The sequence below is a fragment of the Andrographis paniculata genome, unplaced genomic scaffold, assembly GCF_009805555.1.
Source record: "Andrographis paniculata isolate CXL003 unplaced genomic scaffold, ASM980555v1 Contig53END, whole genome shotgun sequence".
Lineage (NCBI taxonomy): Eukaryota > Viridiplantae > Streptophyta > Magnoliopsida > Lamiales > Acanthaceae > Andrographis > Andrographis paniculata.
Window position 1 is genome coordinate 1,866,043 of NW_026137588.1, and position 24,094 is coordinate 1,890,136.

At 41.4% G+C, this 24,094-nt stretch overlaps 2 protein-coding genes across 3 annotated transcripts; both read right to left on the reverse strand.

The window, feature by feature from the left end:
- Positions 1-3,566: 3,566 nt before the first annotated feature.
- LOC127255216 (uncharacterized) lies at positions 3,567-22,604 on the reverse strand. Its single transcript, XM_051280663.1, has 2 exons — positions 22,365-22,604; positions 3,567-4,270 (listed from the first exon to the last, which is right to left on the reverse strand). Exon 2 carries the CDS (start codon positions 4,168-4,170, stop codon positions 3,721-3,723), a length of 450 nt encoding a protein of 149 aa, XP_051136620.1. The 5' UTR covers positions 4,171-4,270; positions 22,365-22,604; the 3' UTR covers positions 3,567-3,720.
- LOC127255215 (uncharacterized) lies at positions 17,341-21,623 on the reverse strand. 2 transcript variants are annotated; one of them, XM_051280661.1, is made up of 2 exons: positions 20,881-21,623; positions 17,341-20,752 (listed from the first exon to the last, which is right to left on the reverse strand). In XM_051280661.1, the coding sequence occupies exon 2, from the start codon at positions 19,821-19,823 to the stop codon at positions 17,355-17,357; it is 2,469 nt and encodes an 822-aa protein (XP_051136618.1). In that variant the 5' UTR covers positions 19,824-20,752; positions 20,881-21,623; the 3' UTR covers positions 17,341-17,354. The 2 variants fall into 2 exon arrangements, with proteins under 2 accessions (XP_051136618.1, XP_051136619.1); XM_051280662.1 differs by lacking the exon at positions 20,881-21,623 and adding an exon at positions 20,801-20,816 and having other exon boundaries at positions 17,341-20,736.
- Positions 22,605-24,094: the final 1,490 nt, after the last annotated feature.

Consider the following 24,094-nt stretch of genomic DNA (forward strand, 5'->3'; position numbering starts at 1 on the left):
TCTTTGCTGATAATGTAAAATTCGATGCTGGAAGTACGACTAACGGTAGATATTTCAATTTTTCCCAAGTTGTTGAAATAACATATTTGTGTAGCAGTAATACCATAATTTCTAGAAATCGATAAAACAGAGAAGGAAGAGCAGGTTTTATTTTTTCTCGTATTGAAAAAAATAAAGGGAGTAATGATTAAATAACAATGCAATTCAAAACTCTTTGTAAATAACTACTCTAAATATCGAGAGGATAGGAACAATAAGGATAGAAAATAAAAAATAAAGTCAAGATGGAATGCAAATTTGCAATGCCAATCTTGCCAAGAAAAAAATTGAGTTGTTGAGCTGTGAGTCCCTTGGTTAGCAAGTCTGCTACTTACATCTTACTGGTGATATTCATTGGTACTATATCTTTCGATTCGACCCTTTCACGTACGAAATGACAGTTCATTTCGACATATTTTGTTCTTTTGTGGAAAATGGGATTATTAGCTATGTGTCGAGCTGCTTGGTTATCACAAAACAAGAAAGTCGGAAATGTATTATGAACTTGCAGCTCACCAAGTAACCATGGAACCCAAATAATCTCACTAAATGTGGAAGCCATTGCCCTGTACTCTGCTTCAACGGAAGAGTGAGAGACTACTGATTGTTTCTTGGTTCGCCAAGAGATAGGAGTCCAAGTAAGCAAGAGGCAATAATCAGTACGTGACCGTCTTGTATAGGGACATCCTAAACAATCAGAGTCGCAATAAGCAGTTAAGACATGATATCATGCTTGAGAGAGAAGAATACCTTGGCCAGGTGTCGCATTTAAGTAACCAAGAACACGATTTGTTGTCTCCAAATGATTGTTATGCGGATCAGAAACAAACTAGCTTAATACATTCACGGAATAGGCGATATTTGGCCGAATGGTTTGAAGGTAGAGGAGTCGGCCAATGAGTCAACGATACTGTCTTGCATCCACCCGGGGTTCATTTTCTCCTTTGTCTAAGTTCAAGCCTTGTTCAATGGGAAAGGAACTTGGTTTGCACCCCATCTTCCCACTACTCTCCGGAATATCCAAAGTGTATTTTCGTTGGCTTATGACAAGACCATCATTTGTTCTTGTTCCCTCAATTCCAAGGAAATACTTTAATGAACAAGGTCTTTAATGCTGAATTCATCATCAAGCTGCTTTTTGGTTTCTTGAATTTTGGTGAGATTGTTCCCAGTAATGATTACGTCATCTACGTAAATTAGAACGACCACTATTGTGCTCCCTTCTTCATAAAGAAAGAGTGAGTAGTCGGCCTTGGACTGTCTAAAATTTAGAGTTAAGAGGAAGACAGTGAACTTGTGATACCAATTTCACAAAGCTTGCTTTAACCCGTATAAAGATTTTCTTAGCTGACAAACACGGGTGTCATTATCCTTCGAGAAACTTTGAGGGATTTTCATATAAACTTCCTCATCAAGCTGCTTCTTGGTTTCTTGAAATTTTGTGAGATTGCTCCCAGTAATGATTACGTCATCTGCGTAAATTAGAACGACCACTATTGTGCTCCCTTCTTCATAAAGGAAGAGCGAGTGGTCGGCCTTGGATTGTCTAAAATTTAGAGTTAAGAGAAAGGCAGTGAACATGTGATACCAATTGCGCGAAGCTTGCTTTAACCCGTATAAAGATTTTCTTAGCCAACAAACACGGGTGTCATTATCCTTCGAGAAACCTTAAGGGATTTTCATATAAAATTCCTCATTAAGGTCTCCATGTAGGAAAGCATTGTTCACGTCAAGTTGATGGATGATCCACTCATTTTTTACTTCCACTACTAAAAGAGTGCGAACGGTTACCAACTTGGCCACCGGTGCAAAGGTTTCATGATAATCCACTCCTTCCATTTGAGTGAATCCCTCGCAACTAGAAGAGCTTTGTACATTTCAACTTCGCCATTCGGCTTGAATTTGATCTTGTAGATCCACTTTGAATCAATAGCCCGTTTTCCTTCTGGTAATTTTTCTAAAGTCCAAGTATCATTTTTCTTGAGTGCCTCGATCTCTTTTTTCATGGTCTCACGCCATCGAGCATCCTGTGCAGCTTGGCTGAAAGACTTAGGCTCATCATTATTGGTGATGGCCGCTAAGAAGGTCTTATGATTAGTGAAGAACTTATCATAAGAAACAAAGTTAGAGATTAGGTAGCGTACCATAGAGGTAACTTGATTGGATGCAGGGTGTTTGATTGAAGGGGGAACTTGGACAACATAGTCTTTGAGCTTTAATGGCTGATATTTTGTTTAAGTGGGTCTTGTCTCAGCTTGGTTTTCAACTTCATCAACCAGCTCATTTATCTCACCCTTATTATTAAAGCCTGTTTAATCAGCATCCCCAACACTGTTCTTATGATCCAATTCATCTCCAACGCGTGGTTCACTTGAGACATCGTTCGGCTCATTTCCTTCTACATGAACAAAATCGATAGTTCTTGGTTCTTGAACCATTGGAATTTGTTCCTCAGTCTGAACCATTGTGGCCTCATGATGACTGATGTGATCATGACATTTCATTGGTTCCTCGGTGGAATCTTCATTAATTTCTCGGATATTTTTTAAAGGGAATTTTCGTTCATAGAAATCAAAATTTCTACTCACTACTATTTTTCTGGTTTCATGATCAAGGATTTTATAGCCCTTAATCTATTGTGGATATCCAAGAAAGACTCCTGGCTTCCCCCTTTCTTCAAACTTATCTCTCATTGTATTGTTGTTTGTGAAATACGCAAGACACCCAAAAACTCTTAGAAATTCATAATCTGGTTTTTATTTTTTTATTTTATTTTTTCCAAATCAGCTCAAAAGGAGTCTTATTTTTAATAACTTTGGATGGAAGACGGTTGATCACATAAGCAGCGGTTAGGATGCATTATCCCCAAAATTGTTTAGGAAGACTTGCATCGAACCTTAAAGCCCGAGCAGTTTCAAGCAAGTGCCTGTATTTTCTTTCGACAATGCCATTTTGTTGATGGGTGTGTGGGCAGGTGGCTTCTAATAAGATCCCCTCCTTATTATAAAAACTTATCATGTAATTAGATGTGAATTTCCCACCATTATCGTATCTTATCCTCATAATCTGCTTTTCGAATTGGACTTCAACCATTTTATGAAAATCCATGAGGCATTTTCTGGCCTCACTTTTATGTTTAATGGGAAACACCCAAACAACCCTACTAAAATCATCCGTATTTGTAATAAAATAGTTGGCTATTGTATCCGAAGGTACCCGATAACATCCCCATATGTCACAATAAATTAATTCAAAATGGGCATGGGTTTTTATATAACTGAAAAAAAAATGGCGTTTTTGTATGTTTTGCTCTAGCACAAGAATCACAGAAATTATTGAAGTCAATAGTACTTGTTCTAAGAAAATCAAACTTAGCAAGCTTCTCTTTTGATGCATGTCCAAGTCTTTTATGCCATGTCTCAACCGTGGCTGTTATCGCTTTTCTTTCTTGAACCATCTTCATCCGGTGGAGTCCCCTTTTACACTTACCCGCACCAATTAAATTCTTCCTCTGTAGTCCCTGCATGACACAAAAATCAGGAAAGAAAGATATGGAACATTGCAGGTCCCGACAAAGGCAACTAATTGAAACAAGGTTGCATTTGAAATCAGGAATACATAAAACCCTCTTCACTTTGGCTCCTCCTGGAAGGGTGTGATCCCCTTTCCTTTTAACTGGAATCAGATCCCAGTGGGAATAACAACAAGTTCCTCAAGAGAGGTGGCTTTCTTGTTGTCAAGGACGTGGGGTAGGTGAGTTATATATTCGGTGCAACCCGAATCAATGATCCACTCACCCTCGATGTCTTCCTTATGAGCCATGTTAGCAACGGGTTTGGCACTTTTACCATTAGCCGATCCAGAGAATTGTTTCAAGAAGAGTTGATAGTCCTTGTATGTTAATCCAGGAATGGTACATGTCTCTGTTTCGACACAAGAAGCCTTGGCCTTGGTCTTTTCGCTTTTCTTTTCGGGCCACCACTCCGGATACCCGATCAACTTGAAGCAGCCTTCTTGCCTATGACCATCTCTGTTGCATTCGGTGCAACGTTCAGCTTTGGATCCACCTCTTTCTTTGTTTGAACTTGGAGGACCATTCCGCCTTTGAAAGGCCTTACACAAGGGATTCATGGGAATTCATATTTTCATTTGATATGGCTCTTTACCTCTCATCCTTGGCCACCATGTGATACGCCATGCCAAGTGAAGAAGTCGGCTTCGTGACTAAGATCTGGGTCATTAATTACAACAATGCTTTCAGCTGCAATTAATATATCATCCATATACAATAGCAGATACACAAAGAAATCACTAGAAACTTTCTTCGAGTAAACACAATTATCAAACTAATTACGAATATAACCATTAGACACCATGAAAGAATCAAATCTCTTGTACCACTACCTCAAAGACAGTTTCAAGCCATATACAGATTTCTTTAACAAGCAAACTTGGTCCATTTTAGAACTGTCGAAGCCCTTCGATTGAGACATGTAAATCCATTCTTCTAGATTACATTGAAAGAATGATGTTTTTACATCAAGCTGCTCAAATTCCAAATCAAAAGTACCCACCATTGCCAAAAGAACCCGGATGGTTTTGTGTTTCACCACAGGAGAAAAAACTTCATGGTAATCGACTTCTTCCTTATGTGAGAACCCTTCACTAGTCTCGCCTTGAACCTAGCAGGTTCAATGCTAGGAACTCCCTCATTTCTTTTAAAGACCCACTTGCATCCCACTGGCTTAACCCCTTTTGGTAGTGCAACGAGATCCCATGTCTTGTTCTTTTCAAGAGACTGCATCACTTCATTCATTGCTATAATTCAGTTTTCTACATCTTTACTTGCCACAAGTTTTTTGATCCTCAGAGCCAAGATCATCACCAACAGCCAATGTATAATCCACAAAATCCATGTCACATATATTGACACATCGTACAAACCTAGCTGGTTTTTGAATATTTCTTTTTTCCATTCTAGCTGCTATGGAATCTTTAACCACAGTACCAGTGTCATCAACTTCCTCCCTAACAGATTTCCCTTGAGGTTTTTACTGATCTGGTTGATCGAATTGATCAATAGTATTATCCTGCTACTCTCCTTTATCACAACTCTGTCAGGAGTCTCAAACTCCACTTTCTGGTCAGTACCATAATCTTTTATACCTGCAATACTTTCACAACCTCCACTCTGATCAAACATAGCAGATTCATCAAATTTTACATCTCTGCTAATGAGAAATTTACCAGGATTTTTACAATCTATACACCACAGTCAATAACCTTTGACTCAAGTTGCATACCCTAGAAATATGTATTTTACCGCTCTCGGCTCCAACTTACCATTATTCACATGAACATATGCAAGACATCCAAATATTCTTATATTAGAGTAATCAGAGGGTTTATCGGACTATAACGTGTCCGGAAGCTGACACGTCCGGCGCCTAGGCCACGCCCGCGCTGAGGCCCAAACCAGCCATCCCCTGTGCACAACACGCCTGGGATATACCATACAGTATGAGAGAATCATGCGGAACACGTACCTGCACCAAGATATGGGTCATTAGTCGGCCGTACATGACAGGAGCTCGCACACATGGGATGGACTATGGCCGAGAACCAGGGGCAGGAATGTTAGCCCGTGACAAACTTCCCCACTTCAAGTCGCAAACGCCCTTGTGAGACGCTATTTGAGTGCGCTGACGTTGTTTCTTGCACTGTCGGTACGCCTCCAACATCACTCCGTCGACCCTTTTCCTGCATACCATCTTCTGGTGCTCACCAACAGCCAGCGAGGTCTTTTGCCATAATCAACCCACATGCGACCCAATTTCTGCTGCGCATCTCCACACACCATCCGGGACATCCTTTGTTGCGGCTTGTGCGATATTCGCCCGATGATCATCCTTAACGTGGTTTTGCCCTCACGAACAAAGCTCGGCCCTCTTAGCCCTTCAGCAACGTCGAGCATACTCTCCCTCCTTGGGATGTCCAGTTACCTTAGGAGATGCTTTTCCTTGACGTTCTCGGCCACGTCGGATTGTCTAGCTACCTTAGGACATTCTTATTCTTGACGTACCCACAGACATGCTCCTCGAGGAATGTCCCCTTTGTCGCTTTGTTCGCCACCAGCGTCAAGGTTGCTCTGATACCATGTGTAACATGTCCGGAAGCTAACACGCCCCACTACAAAAAAAATCATAAGTTGCAATAGAATTATTCCGTCGCAAATGAATATTTTTCCATCGCAATTTTATGCTGCGATGGATTTTACATCCAAATGGAAACTGCCGCAGAATATTGGTTGTAATTCCCAAACGACAAATTGGGTTCCATCGCAGAAAATTGCAATGAAAGTAACAATGGTAATTTCGTCGCAACATTGCAATGAAAGCAACAATGAACATTCCGTCGCAACATTACAATGGAGTTAATCTTTTACTAATTCCGTCACAACATTAAGAATATTACAAAAGAATAATTTTGTTGCTAATTCCGTTGCAAAATTCATGATCCAATTCAATTATTTTATTTTTTTTGTCCGTTTTTTCAAATATCTGTAAAGCTAATATGAATTCAAAAATAAATTAGTTTAATAAAATATATTATAATATGAACAAAATATAGTTAATATCAAAACCCATTACCAAATATCAAACATACATTGGAGTTAGCAACTTAGCAAATATCATTGCCAAAAAAAAAAAAAAAAAAAAAAACGTAGAGATATTATTAAATTATGTATGGAGAAAGTACCAGTATCAAGCATTCATACTCAGGAATGCATTTCACATTCCATGCTCGGTCAACACAAACACAAATATCAAATGTTGACATAGATGCAAATGCATAAAAAGAACATGATAGACTGCATGAAAAAAAAATCAAAATTTAAAAACATAAATAACAAAACAAAATAAATTTAGGAAAGCAAAGGATAAACCAAGATTCAGGACTTGTTCTGATAACATACCAATGCAAATGTCAGGAAGATATGTTGCCAGGAACTTAAGCTTTCTAAGGTCTATATATGAATTCTGGACTCATCGTCAGCTATTACCTAAGAAGCATATATTATCAATCTTAGACAAACATAATAACGAGGATGTGGAAAGTGGTAAATTTAGGTAACAAGATTATTCCAAACAACTTTTACAATTAGATGTTGGGGTTTCCACACCTGCAGGTTCAATCAAGTATAGAAAGTAAAAGGAAAATATAAAGCAAAGAGAACAATTTTACCAGACTCTGAATCCTAGCAATTGGATATTTGTGATGTTATTACAATGTCAGAAAGAACGTTCGACTGATGTGTAAGAGAACAAAAAACTACCTTGCCCAAGTGTGATATGCGGCCAACAACTTCATAAAATATATTAGTAAAAATGAATCACTAAGTTAAACAATTACCATGGATGCAGAATTCGAAGGAAACATAAATTAAATTCAATATATCATCACTAACCTGTGATTAATACAGTTCCTCAAAGAAACTCATACATATTGTTGATGTATTTTTTCAACAAAAATAAAGTAAAATTCAAAGATATAGAAAATATCCTTAAACTTGATTAATTAGTGCCTGAGATTAGGAATCTCTAAACACTGTACGGTACAGAAAATAAACTGGAAAATAAAAGACTGAAATTTAAAGTGGTGATCCCCAAATCTGACTTTGCTTTGTTGAAGTTGATTGAAGATGCCTTGCCAAATGATGATCCAAATCCTTAAATATTCTTTGAAGAAACTGTACTGAAAACCGTCGCCCGAACGGTTACAACGTCTCCTTCCCAACCGTCTTCCAACCCTTCTCCTGCTGACACGTGTCCTCAGCAGACCAAAATTATCCCTATATTTCACTTTTTGAGCCGACCACAGACCTTCCGCCCTTTTGGCCCGACTTCGTCCTTCGCCCGACCTGCTTCTTCGCCCGACCTCACTTGGGCTGACCTCCGCATCAGCCGCCCTCCGTCTTTGACCGAAGACCTCCGCGTCTGTCCGTACCTCTTCCTTGCCCGACCTTCCTCTTGACAGACCTCCGCGTCTGCCCGACTTCGCCTTCTATCCGATCTACGGTTTACCCGACCTGCGGACTTCCCATCCTGATGACTTTTCGTCTTGAGGACCTCCCGACCTGAAGACCTTCCGACCTGAGGTCTTTCCGTCCTGAGGACTTTCCGTCTTGAGGACCTCCCGACTTGAAGACCTTCCGACCTGAGGTCTTTCCGTCCTGAGGACTTTCCGTCTTGAGGACCTACCGACCTGAAGACCTTCCGACCTGAGGTCTTCCCGTCCTGAGGACTTTCCGTCTTGAGGACCTCCCGACTTGAAGACCTTCCGACCTGAGGTCTTTCCGTCCTGAGGACTTTCCGTCTTGAGGACCTACCGACCTGAAGACCTTCCGACCTGAGGTCTTCCCGTCCTGAGGACTTTCCGTCTTGAGGACCTACCGACCTGAAGACCTTCCGACCTGAAGTCTTTCCGTCCTGTATTTTCCTTGATTTCCACACGGTGTCCTTCAGCCAGTTCAACCAACTCTATTGCCAGGCCCATTCTTCTTTTTACCTTGGGCTTTTAACCTAATTCTAAATTTCGTACGTAACAACTTGCCCGCCGCCAAGGGACTTTCAAACGCCATTTAACAATCAATGTTTGGAAGTTCATAAATCACCACCCTCTTGAAAAATTCCCTTAGCAACTGCACCAGTTACTGCAACACTCCTGATTAACTTCCTTCTCTGCAAAACGAGCTTTTGTGAATCACAACCCCAAAACACTCTAACCATGGCGAATCAATACATTCCTGCCCTTCCTTTCGACGGAACCCTCCCAGAGGGCCCATTTTCAGCCTCGAAAGTACTAACTCCGACGATCCGTCCATATTGCACTACTCCTGAAGACTCAAATCGGATGAGGGAAGTTTTGGAATCTCGAAATTCCTTGGCTATCAACAACCCTAACTACCAAGCAGTTCGCATTCGAGACAGCATCAAAACCCATCTCACAGACCCAAAAGATCCTTACCGCTCTTGGTATCGACGGGTAGCGGAACACTTCCAGACCCAATGGCGATCTCAAAAAATCGACCAAGCAATACTATTGTCCACCATGCCGATCAATCTGCACGAGAAGGTGCTCCTAGCCATGTCTGCCTTCTGGAATGCGGAAAATGAGACTTTTCTCTTACCATCGGGCCCCTTTGGTCCAACTCTTATGGATGTGGCAATGATCGCGCATCTCCCAGTCGTGGGTGAAGACCCTGTGATGGGAGCCCTAGATGGGCAGGAGCCATCAGAAGACCATCCAGGGTGGTCTTTACAAGGTGTGAAGGAATGGGGTTGGACAAAGTTCGCAACCGACCAGCAAGGGGCTCCAGGGACCCCCGTGACCGACCGGGAGCATACTGCCTTTATTCTTTTTTGGCTTTGTAGGTACGTCATTGTTTCCCCTTCCAAATGTGTTCTTCCTTCTCATCTCGACCTGGCCATTCATATCGCATCAGGTCGGTTCTTTTCCCTTGGCACCCTGTTTTTAGCCAATCTGTTTGAAGGACTCACCAGGGTTAGCCTTCGTTTAACAGATAATGATAATAGAAAATTAGACACTGCCGCATCGGGTCCTTTTTGGTTTTTAGAACTTTGGTTCCGTCTTTACTTCCCCAACGCGTTCAACTTAGGATCTCCGCCCACTATGCCAATATCCGAAAAACATTTGGGATTAGCCCTCAACCGACTCTGCTCAGGACGCAATAAACTCCAATCTTCCGATCCAATAATAACCACAATTTTAACAGATACCCGCAGTAACTCTCGATTTTCTATGTATAAAAAGTATGCGGGTTATGCTCCCGACCATTTTTGGCCCTTTCCGGCACCAAATCCTCTTCCGACTCCTGAGCCTTGTCCTCATCCCACCTATCCTTTTGCCTGGGACGTTGCCCTCAAACCCAGGTCTCTTTTTAGCAGCAAAAAACTTGATAAAAAAGGGCAGAAAACCTTTTACACTTTTAATTATGAACCTCAATTCATGGCGCGCCAGTTCGGCTGTTGCCAAGGTATCCCTGGACCCGTCGCTTGTCCGCATATAATTTTTCAAAGTCCTGACCGACGAGTCCTACCTAATTCATTCCCTTCTTATATCTCCCAGCTCACCACGTATATAATTTCCAATTCTTATATTCCTTTCCGCTCCAACCCTGAGACTGTAGATACATTCAATGAATGGTGGTCGGTTGTATGGCCCCTGATTTCCCCTAATGAGGATCGGTTGCTGAACATACTCCTTCCCCCCCAAGGATTAGTTCTAGGGGCGGCTAGACATACTAGCACTCAGCAACAAACAGCCGCCCCGGGAATCGGATCTAGTGTTCCAATGCGAAAAAGGAAAGCTTCCCAGCGGCAAACACCCCCGACCTCTGGGGCCGACCAGCAAGCTCCAGCGGACCTTGGAACTACTAGGACGTCAACAAGGACCCGACCCCGAATAGGTAATTTTTCTTAAAACCGTGAACCAATTCACTATATCTTAACTTTGATTTCACTTATTTCATTCACCAGAACCGACCTTGGTGACACCGACCACACAAACGACGCCAGCCCCAGCCGACCATTCAATCGGACCTTTGGTCCAGACCAATTTGCCAATGAGCAGTCGGGCGGAGGACCCGACGAGGAGGCAAACTCTTCCTCCCGTACCGAGGAGTGGTCGGGCCAGGCACCCGACCAGGAGGCAATCTTTACCAGCAGTGGCTATAGAACCAGTAAGTTCTCTCATCAGCAATACTTAGGATTCTAATGATCAACCTTGATATATTCAACAACAACATTTCCATGATTTTTCACAGACACCTTCACCCATCGCATCAGCAGCAGGGGTCTCTTCAGACAGTGAGGGGACTACTTCCCAGATGGGTCGACCGCCATACATAGCATCAGACTCCTCCATTTCGAAGGAAGAACCAACTGCCCCTGCCGAAGCGGACCCTCACACCAACATCCCTGCTGCTGCTGATTCCGAAATAGTCCAATCGGATGCAGCCGCACTGGGAACCGAAAGTGCCCCAGCTGCGGCTATCCCAGTTGCTCCAGAGATCCCGGCTGCAGTGGCTCTAGATGCAGCCGCCCAACCTGCAGCCGCCCAGCCAGCAGCGGCGCTACCTCCAGCAATCGAGTGGCAGGCAGAAGAACCACCTGTGGCAGCCCAACCTCCAGAAATAGAAGTTCCTTCATCCGATTCGGAGACTTCTGTGAATTTGGTAAGATTAAACCAATTCATACCACAATGTTTCTTTCGGAAAACACTAACTGTTTTGTATACTACTTTCCATAGGGACCCAGGTCGGCACCTCAGCGACCATTCGCAGCAGCCGACGAGTCGGCTGCTGTTATACCAGCTGTCCGCCCTACTCGACCGACCTCATTGCTGCCCCCCTCACTGACAGCAGTTCGCCCAGAGGTGACACATATCTTATCTGAATAAATTTGCACCTCCCTTGGAATACTTATTGACACTGTAAGACTTGCAGGGGCCTTCGGACTTAGCTATCCTATCGACTGTTCCGGTTCCAGCGGAGGCCCAAACTATATTCACTGAGGCCATTAACCATCCCCTGTCAGAATTAAGATCCGACTTATTGGACAAACTCATTCAGACGGTTGGTGGCCTTCTTTTTTACACTCCGACGGAATCGCCAGCCGTCCCCATTCTGCATCGCCTGATGGAAAGACTTACGGAGCTCAAGACTGAAGTGTTAGTTATTGGACTCCTGTCAGCCGAAACCCCCCAGCCTGTCTTCGATCAAACAACGCTGGAGAATTCTTTGGCTAAGACCCGAGAATCCCTTCAGCAGACTACTGGAAGGCTGGGCGGTCTCCTTAGCACGAAGGCTCAAGTTGATGAATCTATTCAGAAAAAGGAGGCAGAATTGCGGGAGCTAAGGAAAGAACAGTCTACCCTGGATAAGCAAATTACCAATGAGCAGCGTCTGCTTGAGAAGTATACAAAAAACGAGGCCGAATTGGATCAAGAGCTGAAAACCCAAGCTCGATCCCAATTCATCAGAAGATATCAGACGGCTGCTAATACCAGAAGGCTATCCAGGGATGAAGTCAAATGGACACATATAAAAACTGCCCTAGGGGCACTTTTGTAATACTTCCCCCCTTGTAACAATATTTGACTTAGTAATATATTTTTCCTTCTTCTCTCAAAACAAGGATCACCTTTCATTTCCAACTTTGTAGGAACCGAAACAAACTCCTTCTTTAAAAGAACACTGTTTTTTCACATTTTAAGAAACACATTCCAAGGCATATTTTGAAACTCAAACACTTGAAGTGTTAACAAACATGGCGAATGACCGACCTCATGTTCCATCAAGCAACTGGGAGGGTGTTCTTCAACCCTTCTTTGTAGGTAATCACCCCATTGGAGGCCATGCAGAAGACTTGTTACATATACTCAAGCAACTAGACTTCAAATTCCGATTCTCCCAACGAGGTAGAAGAACCATTCATCGCGTCATCCGCCTAATGGAAAAAATCATTGAGGGGTATGAACCTCTTCGTGACATCCTTGGTCGCATTCCTGACCTCCATCATCACATGGAAATGATTGAAAATCACGCAGCAACCATACTTCCAGATCTTGGTTGGGATAATATCTTTTCCAATCAACGAAAAGTCTTTTCAAGATTGCGTACCATTGTTGACCGTGAATATCAAGCCATAACAGACATGCAAGCACGTACCAATCAAGATCTAGACGAAATGCAAAGCCAATGGGAAAGGTACCGACCAGATTTGGAAGATCTTATTGAAGAAGAACCAGAATTAATATCCACTCACTGGAATGACAATTCTGATTCAGAGTCAGAAAATTTCTCACAAATACATGATGACTAACAGAAATGAACCTTTAAATAGGTTCGAACCCCATAGATGGGTTCTGAACAATATTTTGTTTCATGCAGTTTTGTTATCTGAAAAGGCAGGATAATACCTCTTCAGATATTTAGCATTAATACAATCATGTACTCTCTTACCTTCATGATTTACAATAATGAAAGCGCCATTTCCAATATCTTTTGAATAATGTATGGTCCCTTCCAATTCGGTGACCACTTTCCCAATTGGTCAGTTTTCTTATATGTAGGAAGAATGGTCTTCCAGACTAGGTCTCCTTTTTGGAATGTCCTGTGAAGAACTTTCTTTCCGTAATTCATTGCTCTGTTTTCACTCTGTTTCACACTTCGACTTATTGCCTGAAGTCGGCTAACATCCAAATCCTCCAACTGTTGCAACATAAGTTGTTGGTATTCTTTTGTAAGATCGCCATCAGTAAATTCTGTTCGGCCAGATGATACTCGGATTTCGGCTGGTAAAACAGCATCTTGGCCAAAAGTGAGTTGGTAAGGTGAGAACCCTGTGGCCGTATTTCTGGTATTCCTATGTGCCCATAAAGCCTGAGACAATAACAAATGCCACTTTCTTGGATTCCCTTCAACCATCTTCTTTATAATCCCAATAATAATCTTATTTGCTGCTTCCGCTTGTCCATTGGCTTGGGGATAATAAGGTGACGAATGATGTAATCGAACACCGAATTCTGCTAAGAAACTAGAGAACTTTTCCCCTGTGAAAACCAGGCCTTGGTCGGTTGTTATAGACTGAGGAATGCCATATCTGTAAATAATTTGATTCAAAACGAAGTCTATCACCTCCTTCTGATCTACATTTTTCAAAGCAACCGCTTCTACCCATTTGGTAAAGTAGTCAGTCGCGACCAATATGAAACAATGATGTTTCGATGAAGCAGGATGTATCTTACCAATAATATCCATAGCCCATGATTTAAAAGGCCATGGTTTTGCCAAAAATTGTAATTCGGTTACTGGCAAATGATTTAAATTTCCATGTCTCTGACATTCCTGGCAGCCTTTGGCAAATTGTATGCAATCTTCAAAAATCTTTGGCCAGAAAAAACCCAAACGATGAATGGCCCACCTCATATTCAGACCTGCCCGATGAGCTCCACATATCCCACCATGTACTTCTGTCATTACCTCTAGAGCTTCTTTAGACCCCAAACATTTCAAAAGTAAACCTTCAAATGATCTCTTATACAAAATTCCATTTATCAATTGAAAACGTAAAGCCTTCAATCGTGTCGCAATCGAAACACTCGCACCTGGATTCTGTAAATACATGATAAGCTATGTTCTCCAATCGGGCACTGTTTCGCTGGTATCTTTGTGTCCGACTATAACCACGCCGTCGGGCTCCTGCCCGACAGTAACTACGCAGTCGGGCTCCTGACCGACAGTCTCCTGCCCGACCGTAACTTCACAGTCGGGCTCCTGTCCGACATTCTCCTGCCCGACCGTAACTTCGCAGTCGGGCTCCTGTCCGACAGTCTCCTGCCCGACCATTCGATCACATATTAGGTCTGTCTTTTCTTCTATGCCCGACTTGACCTCCGACCACATATCCTCCAGAATTCCTTTACAGGCCCTTTGAGCCAACCCGTCAGCACGTTGGTTTTCTTTCCTCGGAATGAACTCAATTATTACTTCTGAGATTTTTGTCAGTAACCGACCCACAATATCCCTGTATCTACGAAGATGACGGTAATTGCAAACATATTGATTGTTTACCTGGTTGATTACTAATTGAGAATCCCCCCTTATGATTACAGACTGGACCTTCCTGGCTATCAAAGCCTCCAAACCCAAAATTAAAGCTTCATATTCTGCCGAATTATGGGTCATGGCTTCCAATCGTAGTTGTAAGTTGATCTTTTGACCATCAGGTCCTTGCAAAAAGACCCCTGCCCCTGATTTGTTTCCAGAGGTAGAACCATCAAAGAACATCAACCATGTTCTGGTACTTATATAAGGCACACATCCGACCTGTAGATTATCCAGATATGATGAACAACTAAATGGTCGGACACTATCACAAAGAGAATACCCGACTTGTGAGAATTCTGCTAAGAAGTCGGCTACTGCTTGTCCCTTGATTGCCCTCAGCGGGGAATGTTGAAGATCAAAAGGAGCCAATTTGATGGCCCACTTCATGAGTCTGCCCTTCATAGTAGGTCTCTGCAAAATCAATTTGATGAGATCCACCTTTGATATGACCTCAATTTTTCTGGGCAGCAAATAATGCTCGAGTTTAGTACAAGCGAAGACCAATGAATAACACATTTTTTCTGGCATAGTGTAATTCAATTCGGGTCCTGTAAGGGTTTTACTGAGATAGTAGATTGCCCTTTCCTTCCCCTCATCACCATCCTGTGCCAACAAACAGCTAACCACTTCATATGTATTTGCCAAATAAAGTTTGAGCGGCCGACCTTGTTTAGGAGGCATCAAGACTGGAGGGTGAACCAATGCCTGCTTGATAGCATCTAAAGCCGTCTGTTGATCGGGACCCCATTCAAAAGCATTTTTTCCAGCTTTCAACAATTTAGTAATGGGTCTGACCTTGCCAGCAGCATTAGAAATGAAACGCCTAAAATAGTTCACCTTACCCAAAAGACTTTGGATTTCTTTAACCGTCTTGGGTGGCCGACTGTCAAGAATGGCTTTAGCCTTATTGGCATCAATTTCAATTCCTCTCTCATGAACTAAAAATCCTAAAAAGCTCCCGGCTGATATTCCAAAAGCACACTTGGTTGGATTCATCTTCAACTTGTACTTCTTCATTCTTTCGAATGCCTCTTCAAGATTTTTCAAATGCTCGTTAAAACTGGAGGATTTAACAATAACATCATCAATATAAACTTCCATAGATTTGCCAATTAAATCATGAAAGATTGAATTCATGGCTCTTTGGTAAGTTGCCCCTGCATTCTTTAAACCGAATGGCATGACTGTCCATTCATAAATACCTAAAGCCCCTGGGCACCTGAATGCTGTCTTAGGAATGTCTTCTTCTGCCAGAAATATTTGGTTATAACCTGCATAACCATCCATCAGACTAAGGACTTTATGCCCTGCTGCTGCATCTATCAACATGTCGGCCATAGGCATCACATATTCGTCCTTAGGGGTAGCTAGATTCAAATCCCTGAAATCAATGCATATCCTTATCTTACCATTTTTCTTGACCACTGGCACAATGTTAGCCAGCCACTCCGCATAACGGCAAGGCTGAATGAAACCCACTTTGAGAAGTTTTTGGATTTCTTCCTTGATTTGAGGCATCAGATCCGGGCTCATTCGCCTTGGAGGTTGTTTGTAAGGTTTACAACCTTCCTTGATAGGCAATCGATGCTCTATTAGACTTCTTGTCAAACCAGGCATCTCTGAATAATCCCATGCTAAACAATCAATGTTGTTTCTAATAACTTCGAGCATCATTGTTTGTTGCTCTTTAGACAAATAACCACTTAACCTGATCACTTTTGGAACCAATTCGGTTCCTAAATTAAACTCCAATAATGGGTCTTGTGATGAAGCTGTTGGTTCTGTTTTTTCTAATAAATCGGGCCAACGAAATTGTTCATCTTCTTGGAGGTGAACATCAAGAATCTCTTTACTATTTTCTGCTTTATGTAATAACTGCTTTAAATAGAACTTATTAATAAGAGAACTACATACTTCTAAACTTGTATCATCCATAACAAACAAATTATATGGGAATGGGTGTGGCTTTATCATGAGCCATACAATAAAGGTGTTCTTTTAATAGAACATCGAGTTCTGGCCAGTGACTTTATAATCCTTGTTTGGGTATTCCCTGGCCATATACAATTGAGACATCGGAACCAAATGACTGGAATAAAACACTGACTCTTCAACTTGTTCTGATACATCGAATGGGTTGTCATTTGCTTCCATTTTGAAGACCTGATTTCCTTCCCAGAACATTAACTGCTGGTGCAGTGTTGATGGTACACATTGAGAAGCATGAATCCAGTCTCTTCCCAGTAAGAGAGAATATGTAGTATCTGCGTCCACAATAAAGAAAACAGTGGAGATCTTCTTTGGTCCGACTTCAATTGTGGCAACCATCATGCCTTCAGGCTTGGTCAGCTGCCCTGTAAAACTTGTCATTTCGAATTCCACAGGAGACAGATCATGAATTCCTTTCCCTAGCTTCTTGAGGGTCTTCAATGGCATAACATTAAAGACTGCTCCATTATCCACAAAAACCTTTGTGATTGGTTTCCCGCAAATGTGAGCATTAACATACAGAGGTTTCAAATGAGAGATCGCACCCTCTGGAATAGGAGGAAACACTATCGAAGGTGCCTCTGGCTGAGGCTCGGAATCTGAAGTCTTTGCCCACTCTGTTTCCTCTAATTCATCATCTGCCAAGAATGCCCATAAAGGTTCGTCCATAGTGATAATCTACCAGACTCGCCCACATCGGTTCATCTCTCATCTGATTAATCTCTGTCATTCGACAAGGGATTCGTGGTCCCAGACGAGATTTAACAGATCTTGAACTTTCCTCTGTAGTTACAACTTCTTCCTTTGTCTTATCCCGAGATTGAACCGTCAAAGATTCTATGCGGAATTCCTCAGGAGATGGATTGATGTTGATCCGTTCACAATGTTGGCATCGAAAACCTCTAATTATTTCATCTGCCATTCCTTTACCTTTCCCCTGTCCCGACGAACTTCTCTTGGTATAGTCGGAAGCGCCTAATCCGTCGTTCGGTTGCTTTCCTGAACAGACCCGACTGGACCGACTTTTTGGAAACTGAATGGCTGCTCCCTGCTCGTTGGTCGTTTGTTCTGTAAAGACTCTAATGGACTGATCTCCTGCCAAGTGGTCGGCTGCTTTTTGTTCGTCGGTTCGTTGTTTTACTGAAGGAACTCGTTTCCCATACTTTGCAGCATACCTGCGTTTGGCATTGCGAATCTGTGTACGATTCATACCTGGGAAACGAGGATCTATATCAACGGGTAAAGGCTTTTTATTTCGAGCCCAATTGTTCCCGACTGAACCTGTTTTTCTGGTCGGGTGGTCACGCACTAAAACCTTTTCTTTCACCTCCACATTAAAAGAACCGTCTGGACGGTCCCATTTTTCAGCGACTGGCCTTTCAACAACTTTGAGTCGTTCTTCCGGTCGGCCACTGTTTGGCTGACTTCCTTTTTTTGTTCCGGGGCTTGCCTGAGTTCGTTCCCCTGTTTGTCCATCATTGGCCGAACTTTTCCCTGTTTCCGAACTTGGTTGGATGTCAACCATTGCCGTTGTTACTTTCGGAAACGGTTGCTGGTCTACACCTAGAGTGATGTATTTGAGCCGACCTGTCTTGATGGCTTTTTGAATTTCCTTCCTGAAATGAGTACACTGACTTGTATTGTGTGTGAAAGAATTATGCCACTTGCAATATGGTCTCCCTTTGATTTCTTCTTTAGTGGCCAGTCTTTGCCCCTTTGGAATACGGATCTGCCCATCAGTCAGTAAGATATCAAAGATTTCATCAGCTTTTGAACTATCAAACGTTGGTTGCTCCTTCCCTTCAGATCCTGGTACTGGCTTCAATTTGGGGCACACATAAGGTTTTCCAGAAAGGATTTCGGCTGCCATCTCTTCTGACTGATTAAAATCAAAGTCACATGTTTCTGTTCCCATACTCGCCATATGTTGGCCTCTATTACGCCTGTTATGCTGATCTTCCTCTCTGAACAAAGACTCTAAACGTCCTGCCTTGGATGCAAGACTTGCCAAATCCTCAACATCCAGGGCAGTGAGTGCCTTTCTTAAACGAGTATGCATATTCCGGACCACTAAATTGGTCATCTCTTTCTCACTGATTACCGTAGGACATCGTCCCTTCATCAATCGCACCCTTTCTATAAACTGTGAAGCAGATTCTTCTGGATACTGTCTCAATTCTAGTAAATCAGTTAAAGAAACAGTTGGTAAAGGATTGAAGAATCTGGCATGAAATGCCATCTCCAGTCCTTCCCACGTCTGAATTTGTCCAGGAGGCAGACTTGCAAACCACGAAAACGCTGTTCTAGTAAGAGATAAACCAAACAGCTGCAACTTATAAAAAGGGTTATTGCCAACTTCTCCTAATTGTGCTGTGAACCGACCAACATGTTCTATGGTGGAAGATCCGTCCTCCCCTGAGAATGCATGAAAATCGGGTGGTCGATAATTCCTTGGGAGAGGGTGTTCATTAATGATCCTTTCTGGGAAAGGTCTCTGATATGCAGGGCGGTTAGCCATCTGAGGAGTTAATCCATACTGATCCCTTAATATATGTGCAATCTCATCAGGATCTACATGAAAGCGTTGATGATCAGGAACATGGAACGGATCCTGCACAGGAATATGAATAGGATCATGTATATATCCTTCAGGCCTGTCCTCCCTTGTATTGTTCGGCTGCGGATTGGTAACCCTTGGTCCCAGTGGAACAGTGTTTGGAAAAGTCAGAGGAGATTTTCCCCTATCCATTCGGTTGGGATTTGTGGCACTTGGGAATGTACTATCCACGAATGATGGCCCTGCGAAATTTGCCTGTAGTCTGGATGGTGATACTCCTGGTGGAGTTTGAGTAGGTTGAAGACTAACCCTTGACAGTGCTTGATCTATCATGTTCTGCATCAGACTCTGTTGCTCACGCAACATGTTCGTTTGTTGCTCACGCAACATATTCTGCATAACCAAAGTTTGCTGGTTGTTCATTTGTTGAACATAAGACCACCAATCAGTTGGTGGTTGTCGGATTTCCCCGGCATTTGGCACAATAGGTGGTGGAACGGATTCTCCCACCGGTGCCGAAGATGATTGAGGTTGTGAACCTGCCATATGGACCCTTCCGATGATACGGCCGGATCTAAGACGTATGAAATTATCGCCGGAATTGGAATGAGCAATTTTGTCTTGCTCCCACTGTGGTCGCCAATTTGTTGATGTATTTTTTCAACAAAAATAAAGTAAAATTCAAAGATATAGAAAATATCCTTAAACTTGATTAATTAGTGCCTGAGATTAGGAATCTCTAAACACTGTACGGTACAGAAAATAAACTGGAAAATAAAAGACTGAAATTTAAAGTGGTGATCCCCAAATCTGACTTTGCTTTGTTGAAGTTGATTGAAGATGCCTTGCCAAATGATGATCCAAATCCTTAAATATTCTTTGAAGAAACTGTACTGAAAACCGTCGCCCGAACGGTTACAACGTCTCCTTCCCAACCGTCTTCCAACCCTTCTCCTGCTGACACGTGTCCTCAGCAGACCAAAATTATCCCTATATTTCACTTTTTGAGCCGACCACAGACCTTCCGCCCTTTTGGCCCGACTTCGTCCTTCGCCCGACCTGCTTCTTCGCCCGACCTCACTTGGGCCGACCTCCGCATCAGCCGCCCTCCGTCTTTGACCGAAGACCTCCGCGTCTGTCCGTACCTCTTCCTTGCCCGACCTTCCTCTTGACAGACCTCCGCGTCTGCCCGACTTCGCCTTCTATCCGATCTACGGTTTACCCGACCTGCGGACTTCCCATCCTGATGACTTTCCGTCTTGAGGACCTCCCGACCTGAAGACCTTCCGACCTGAGGTCTTTCCGTCCTGAGGACTTTCCGTCTTGAGGACCTCCCGACTTGAAGACCTTCCGACCTGAGGTCTTTCCGTCCTGAGGACTTTCCGTCTTGAGGACCTACCGACCTGAAGACCTTCCGACCTGAGGTCTTCCCGTCCTGAGGACTTTCCGTCTTGAGGACCTCCCGACTTGAAGACCTTCCGACCTGAGGTCTTTCCGTCCTGAGGACTTTCCGTCTTGAGGACCTACCGACCTGAAGACCTTCCGACCTGAGGTCTTCCCGTCCTGAGGACTTTCCGTCTTGAGGACCTACCGACCTGAAGACCTTCCGACCTGAAGTCTTTCCGTCCTGTATTTTCCTTGATTTCCACACGGTGTCCTTCAGCCAGTTCAACCAACTCTATTGCCAGGCCCATTCTTCTTTTTACCTTGGGCTTTTAACCTAATTCTAAATTTCGTACGTAACACATATATAGATAGGTTTTTTAAATTTTTATGTATGTGTGTGTATCACTTCTACTTATTAAGTTACGAATTAAAAAGAATGTGCTTTCGATACCTTTAGCTCAAAAAGGTATAATGGCTTGATTAGAGTGTAGATATTATTAAAATTGTACTTTGTATGGTTAGAATATTGACTATATATAGAAACGCATCTCCGGTCGAACAAGAAAACAAAGCTGTTGAACAGCACCCACCCTCTTCATTCTATCTACATCTTCTTCTTCTTTTTTATTTCTTTACTAGTCCTTTTCCACCTACAAACTTGATCCAATATTATTTTTATTTAATTTTGTGATGGAGTGACAATCAAAATTCAACACAACACTGGAACATGATGCAGTATCTAAACTCCAATTTCGTTTGCTATTCTTATTATCAAAGTATTTTTTCACAAACTTTCAAAAATATTTGATGAAGCCCCCCACCTGAGAGAGAAGACTCAGGTTGATTCTTAACCTTGCCGTGAATCTTTACTTCAGATCTAGATATCATTTTTCAATACCTCAAATATAAACATAATTATACTAATTACTCAATCAAATTATAAGTGTATTTGAATGTAATTTCAACCTAACCAGCTATAGAAATAATGAAAACAAGCAAAACAAAACAAATCAAAATGTTATAACCAATCAACATTATACCCATTGTAGAGCAAACAAACAAATTTATTAGAACAATATTCAGCTAAATAATATACAAATTTATTGACTATTGTGGCCACAGATAGATAATTCTTGATGTAAAAAATAAACAAACTATCATAATCAATCAAACCTTCATCGACAATCCCCAAATTCAATTAATTATGTAAACATTGCACCATTTTAAAATGGCATAAACCTCCATTTCCCACTCAATAAATAAAAGACTCAAAACAAGATCAAATCTGGAAGGATACATATATATATATATATATACCTTGGTGAGAAACTGTCAAAGATCAAAACAAGATCAAATGTGCAAAAAAACTCATACAATAAGCGTTTAGTAGATCCAAGAAATGAAACCAAGAATTCAATCCTAATCATCATAAAAAATGAGATGAAGATTTCCAAATTCAATCAAGTGTCTACGTTTGGATAAAACCTAATTTGATCTATATTCTCCAACCTCATACATCATCCTACCTAAATCTCAACCACTGAAACAAAAAAAAATCTTCAGTGTTTCAACCAAATCCTAAATCAGATCAATGATCGATCTTTCCCCAAATCAATTCCAACACACAAACAAGATGGAAAAAAAAAAATTAATGAAAACAACACAGATATGCAACAATACAAATTTAGAAACGAAACTTACACCGATGAAGAGGACATTTTGAAGAGTGGCGCCTCACAGCTGAAGCTTGGCGGTGGACGTTGGTCGGAGATACGGGAGAAGAGCGGCAATTGATTGATGGACGACAGAAGTGAGGCCGCGGTGGTGTGGACTAAGGGGCAGAGGCTTCAGGTCGCGGGCAGCTAAACGGGAGGAGGAAGGAGAAGTGAAGTCGGTGACAAAGAAGCAGCAGAGTTGGAGTTGGGTGGGTTTAGGGATTAAATTGAGGGAAATATTTGTTTTTTGTGACGGAATACACATCGTTGCACAACCAATTGCAAAATTGCAACGCATTACTTTATTTGTCGTATAAAATCTAAGTAATTTGGTGTAAAAATAAATTTTACAACCGTATACATTTTTTTTTTTTGCAAGATCGGTTGCTGAATTATGTCAATTTGTATTGCAACTAATATATTCTCTTGGATATTCGGTCATTATTTTGCAACAGACCATATTTTCTTGTAAATTTTATTATTAAATTGCAACTTTTTAAATCCATCCCAATATTACATTGTAAAAATGATTAATTACAACGAATTTTGTTTACCTTTGCAATTTCCGTCAAAATATTGCAATGAAATGCAAACCTTTGCAGAATTTCATTGAAATTTATTATTATTTTTTTAGTGCCCGGCGTCTAGGCCACGCTCGCGCTGAGGTTCAGACCAGCAGTTGCCTATGCGCAACACGTCCGGGATATACTATACAGTATGAGAGAATTATGCAAAATACGTACATGCACCAAAATATGGGTCATTAGTCTCGCACAAATGAGACGGACTATGGCTGAGAACGAAGAGCAGAAATGTTAACTGCTTCAGCCTGGAATTAGTTAGATAAACCAGCAAATATGCGCATACACCTGACATCTTTATTTATCTTTCCTTGATTTTCTCGAATTTCCGTAACAAAAACTTTTGAACTTTCTTTACAAAATAAAATAATATATATAATAAAATTTTGAAGATGAATTTGAAAATTTTTGAACTTTATTAATTAAATATAAATAATATATATAATAAAATTTCAAAAATTCTAAAACTATTTAAGTAGACTCCAAAACTTCAGTCTTTCTTAATAAATAAAATAATATATATAATAAATATTTGAAAAAGCTAATACCATTTAAAATAGACTACAAAACTCTTTAATCTTTTTATTAAAATAAAATAAGATATATAAAAATAGTCTTCGTTACATGGATTCGAAAAATTCAGAATCTTCATATTTTTTAATAAAATAACATTATTTATAATATACGTCTTGGAATTTTTGAGATAACAAAACCTTTTTCTAATAACATAACTTAAGCATAATTTTATATTTTATAAATATTTTTGTAAAGTATCGGAACAAAACCTTTTTATTTTTATTTTTATTTTTTATACCTCTAGATTTGTTTCAGTTCATTTGGTTTGGTGCATAGCATTTCTATAAACCCTTTGGCCGTCCCAATCAGGATATATGGTACGGACTATGGAGTAAGTCCTGACGTATGCAAAGGCAAATGCACACTATTCATAATACTATAACACGAGCAACAGTAATTTATGGAGAGTCTGAGGCTATAATATGGCTATGCCTATGGGTTGGAATTTGGAAACCCAACTGATTCATTTCCACTATATGGCTAATTAATTCTTCAATTACTCAACCATAGAGCATTGGTTTCATTCACTACTGCATCTTTCTGTGTCCCAAAACTATTC

What these genes read in the sequence shown, in the direction of transcription:
- LOC127255215 (XM_051280661.1), bottom strand. Translation starts at nt 19,823, where the DNA reads ATGGCAGGTTCACAACCTCAATCATCTTCGGCACCGGTGGGAGAATCC.
- LOC127255216 (XM_051280663.1), bottom strand. Translation starts at nt 4,170, where the DNA reads ATGAATCCCTTGTGTAAGGCCTTTCAAAGGCGGAATGGTCCTCCAAGT.